General features: G+C 37.1%; 1 protein-coding gene across 1 annotated transcript in view; it reads right to left on the bottom strand.

Annotated features, from left to right (window-relative positions):
• Nucleotides 1-5,000, bottom strand: part of LOC122252294 (asparagine synthetase domain-containing protein 1) — a 7,819-nt gene that overhangs the window by 2,021 nt on the left and 798 nt on the right. The window contains exons 2-5 of the mRNA XM_086547705.1: nucleotides 2,493-2,570; nucleotides 1,866-1,988; nucleotides 625-1,539; nucleotides 49-213 (exon numbers count right to left, since the gene is read on the bottom strand). Coding sequence (XP_086403831.1) covers nucleotides 49-213; nucleotides 625-1,539; nucleotides 1,866-1,988; nucleotides 2,493-2,570 — 1,281 coding nt within the window. The remainder of the gene's footprint in view (nucleotides 1-48; nucleotides 214-624; nucleotides 1,540-1,865; nucleotides 1,989-2,492; nucleotides 2,571-5,000) is intronic.

Here is a 5,000-nt window from a genome sequence, read left to right as displayed (position 1 = left end):
ACCATTTCTCAGCAACCTTCCTCACTCATCATCAAATCACTCTCTTACCCTGGCAGGAGAAACGTATGGCGACCCCTCAAGGGTACCCTCACCGCGGCCCCCAAACCAAAGTGCGCAGCCGATGCTATCGTCAAGGACTGAGTTCAGGGGCGCTACCAAGTGTGAGATGGTTGATTCGCGTTGCCTGGCCAACTCCTCTCCAGTCACATCTATCTGAGAAATTACTTTTATATCTGTCCATGTGAAAATTTATGATTCAGAGATAAATACTTTTTTCAAACCAGAAGATAAGCTGTGTGTGTTTGTAATCAAGACAATTTTGTTGATAAATTGTGATCCCTGGATAAAGTTTACATAATACTAAAAGTATATAAAGATGCTTATTCTAATGAAATCAATCCAGTAACCATTAATATCTATATATGCATACCTGGAAAATAAATTAATAACAATAAAAAACAAGCATCCAATGTAAATTCATTGGCTAAAAAGCAAAGTATGAAATTGTGTTTTTTCACATATTGCAAATATATAACATTCACACTAGAAAGTAACACAAATACTGTTTTGTTTTGTTTTTCTTATATAATATATACATAGATAGGGTATTACAAAACATCTTACCTGCACAAAGTTCCAGGATCTCCCTGGTCTGATTTCCATCAGCTGTTGCCAGCAACTTCTCCCCGAGAGTCTGTCTGGCACATCATAATCCCTAGATGGTATAATTCCATTGGTGTTGTCATTTAACTGACTCCTCTTCTTCTTGTCTTGCCTCTGTGGGGCTCTCTGTTCAAAGGCAACATTTAACAGATCTACACTATCTGAAGAAGGCAAACAGGAGTCCAAGAGTAGAGCAATCATTGCAGAATCCAGGCCCCCAGAGAATAAAACAGCAATTCTTGAGTGACTGCAGTTCTCCTGAGTGTCTGTGCATCTCTGACATTTCTGTGGACACATGTCTACCCTTCTCTGTATTGAGGTTTTTAAAACTTCAAGGAGTCTGTCAATATCATCCTTGAGAGCATTGTATAGCACATCTATGTGCTCATTGCCTAGGGATGATGGTAAGGTTTTCAAATATTCTAGAACATCATCTGTAGGAACAGACATATTCAGTTGATTTCTAACAGGAGACACTAACCTCTGTCTCTGAATATGAATAGCTGAGGGTAATGCTGTGAGATTATTTTCATCAACATGAGACCAAGGAATTAGATTTATATGAAAATCTGAGTCTAATTTGGAATGTGAAAAGTCAATGTAGTACAACCCTAGAGCAGGGACCTCTGTTACGTCCGTACTTCTTTGAGTAACAGAACACACTAGGAATGTGCATGACTGTTCTGAGGGAAGACGCCACACCAAGCTGTGTCTCCCAAAGACATCTCTGCCGAAGTACAATCTTTTGGTGCATTTCTGGTAATATATCAATGACCATGGACCTTTAATGGCACTTAAAAAACACATAATTTCCTCCTCATCTTTTTCTTTTAGATATTCTGATATATAACTTGTGTCACTTTTGTCTCCAGGGATCTGAAGTAAAGAAAAGATAAAAAATGAACATAGGATAAACTTATATTTCATAGGTTTATAAATATGAACTGTTCTACAGTGACATAGAAGTAATTTTCATTATAGCTGATCAGAAATAAATATATATGTCTGTAAGTGTGTATGCATTTAATCATTACTTACACACAAACAACAACAGTCAGTATTTATATGTCTTTATCTAGCTACCTATTTCTTTATCCTTTATATATCTACCTTCCCATCAATCTATCTATATGAAAAATACCTAGATAAAGGATTAATAACATTCTAGATCCTTAAGGAAAAATTTAAGTGAAGGATCCAACCTCAAATCCTGCCAAAATGTCCCCGTTCCAGAGCAAAATGTTTCCTTCCTTGTCAGTGACAGGCTGTGGAGTTGGCACTGGGCCTTGGAGCCAAAGCACGCAGCCATGGAAGGTGGCACTGATCTGAAATTTTAAAAAGGTAATGTAATTGACAGGACAAAAAATGAAAAAAGGCAAACCTGAGAGCAAAAAATCATAATGACAATCCAGTAACTATATTTCTTAGAACTTCAAGGAAAGTTTTCCAAATATTTTTTTGGGGAAAACAGGATTATAAAGGATCTATGGTAGGTCATATGTTCAGTAAATACACAGAGCACATACACTGCCTACTGTACTATGGTGAGTTTACTAAGGAAAAGTTTTACAATTCCTGCCCCTTGATGTGATGTATTGGTTTGTAATTGGCTAGTATAGCAGTAAGCTAAGTGGAAGCAGGCAGTTGTCAATAAGTAGCTCTATCTATTTGATTTTACATAAGGATTTGCAGAATGTATACAGCAAGTACATCATCAACTTTAACAACATTAACAAGTTCTTCATCATAGATCTATATAGACCTTGAAGTAATCATATTCTATTGATTCCAAACTTATCAAGCTTAAAAAAATGCTCTGTGATATATACCTCATCAGTGATGGATAAAGTAGTTTCCCCACAGTTGTCAGGCCCACGGTGATGAAGAAGGTTATGGGTCAAAGATGCCTGTGAAGAGAGAGAGCATTACACAGTGCTATAGTCATCACAACTTCTTCCATGTAAGAGCAATTTTAACCCATTGTGGACAGGTAACAAAACATAAGTGATGCACAAGTTTTTGGCATGATGACGGCTGTCATGACGTACATGACAGTGGTTGTTATGGCCTAACTGATGTTGGGTGGGAGTGGATCGCCGTGTTTCCTTTTTGTACTATGAGTAATAACTCTATTTAGTGACTGATGATGACAACTGCAATTATAATAATTATAATTGCTATAATATTCAGCAAACTAGGTTTAGTTCAAATTCCAAAGACAAATGGCACTACTCTTTCCCAGCAACAGCAAAAAAGAAAGCCTTAAATGACATCCATCCACGGTCTCTAACAAGTACTATCTTCAGAGAGCGATTACACAAAGCAAGATGCTATCCTGCTCCTATGTACTGGAGATGAAAGATATATAGACAAGATGAGAAGAGGAAGATGACCCAGACCATTTCCAGTGTCTAAAATGTACCCTTGTGCCAGTAAGACTGGCACAAGGGTATGGGTTGTTATTTCTCTCGTATCTATTTACAAAAGTACACAAACATGAAAAAGATAGTGCTTGATACATGTCTTCCGATAAAACCAAAATACTTCTATCACACTGAGTATAAAGAATATAATGAGCTGATATTGAAGCTATACTACAATTTTAGTTTACTGCTATATGAAACTTATAAGCCTCACCATGCAGTAAAGTACAAACAATGACAAACACAAAAATGGCTCTAGTATCATGAGTGAATGAAAGAGAGTGCAAAAGGTTGTGATATTTCTTGTGAATCTGTCTTGCTCTGAAATAAAACATTTCTGGGGTGCAACATAGTGACACTAGTGCTGTCTTGGGAACCAATCAAGCAAATCTATTCCCATCTGCAATGGGTTAACTGTGGAGGGTGAGGCACAGTTAAAGCTAAAAAAAATTGCCTGATAATGCCGTTTGTTTTATCATCAAGCATATAACAAAAAATAACATATGAAAATTGCACACTATAGGGTGGGATCAAAAAGGGCAAGATCATACTTTACTTGTTAAGTGAAATTCTTGGACTCCAAGATGAAAGACCGTATAAAAACTTACACTTATTCCTCTTAGCCTTTTTCTCTTCCATTAATTATAATTCTACTTCACTCATATTTTCATGGCGTTAAATTTTCCAAATGGCGCCTCATTACTAAATACCACGAATGTAGTATTGATGGAGTCCTTTCACCCTCGACTGCTCATGTATAGTGGATATTACCCAAAATTCCACCCCTATACCCCACAATCTCGGCTTAAATAGTAGGAGAGGGATGAAGTAGTTTGATCTTCATCCTGCACTGGTAAACTGATGTCTGTTTGTACACTTATTTGAAAAAGAGCCATATATAAATGACAACCAGTGAGAGCTACCCTTAGATTGACTGGCCGATCATAGTGCTTTCCTGATCTTATTGTTAGTGATTTTCCAAGTTTGACTTTTCTAGCAAGTTTCAAATCAGTTATATCATGAAGACAAGTGTGTGTGTGTGTGTGTGTTTGCAGTATTGGTGAAGTGGAATAGACACAGATGGTGTAGTCAAATAAGTCAAAATATCACTAAATAAGGGACTAATCTTAACTCTATGTATAAAAAACAAAATAAAAACTTCAAAGTCAAGGTAAGTAACACAAAGTGCTATAAAGAAAGAGGGGGGGGGGGGACCAGGGGGTGGATAAAGCAATACATTCAAAATTCCCGCCAAAAATTAACTTAATGTTATGGCAACTGTGACTGTTGTTCACAGGGGTGCCATATGGGTGAATTAATTGTTAAGAAACCTCATCATTCACATTTATACTGTAAACAGACATGTGATGGAACTACAGTACAAGTGTGTCATATATCAATGCAATTAATTCATATATTATCCCAGAATTTCCCTGATCTATTCCATGCCCTCCCCTATCATTTTTGACCCAGATTATGGGCTATATCATGGAATATATCCAGTAGATATAAGTAGTAGAGGGTCAGAGGAATCTATTGATAACACTTTCATGGTATTACCCTATTGTGGATAGGTGTCATGACATACATGACACAGGAGCTTTTGGCATATGAGACATTTGAGGATTTTGGAACCCTGTGTTGTCTTATTGTGCAATGAGTAATGAATGAGTGTTGATGATAATTGCAGTCATAATTACTAAAATTGCCATAATATCAAGCAAAATGGGTTTCACCAAACATCTAGCACGTAGATGGCACCACTTTCTTCTAGAACAAGCAGGAGAGAGAACTTTTAATGGCACCCATCCACTGCCTCTAGCAAGCAAAATCTTTACAGAGTGGTGGCACACAGCAAGTTGCCGACCTCTTGCTCTAAAGTACTGTCAATAAAGGATGTGCAGGCAGAATGAG

This window comes from Penaeus japonicus, unplaced genomic scaffold (assembly GCF_977035675.1).
Source record: "Penaeus japonicus unplaced genomic scaffold, GWHDUDI00000001_assembly GWHDUDI00000019, whole genome shotgun sequence".
NCBI lineage: Eukaryota > Metazoa > Arthropoda > Malacostraca > Decapoda > Penaeidae > Penaeus > Penaeus japonicus.
This window is presented reverse-complemented; position numbering and strand designations above follow the sequence as displayed.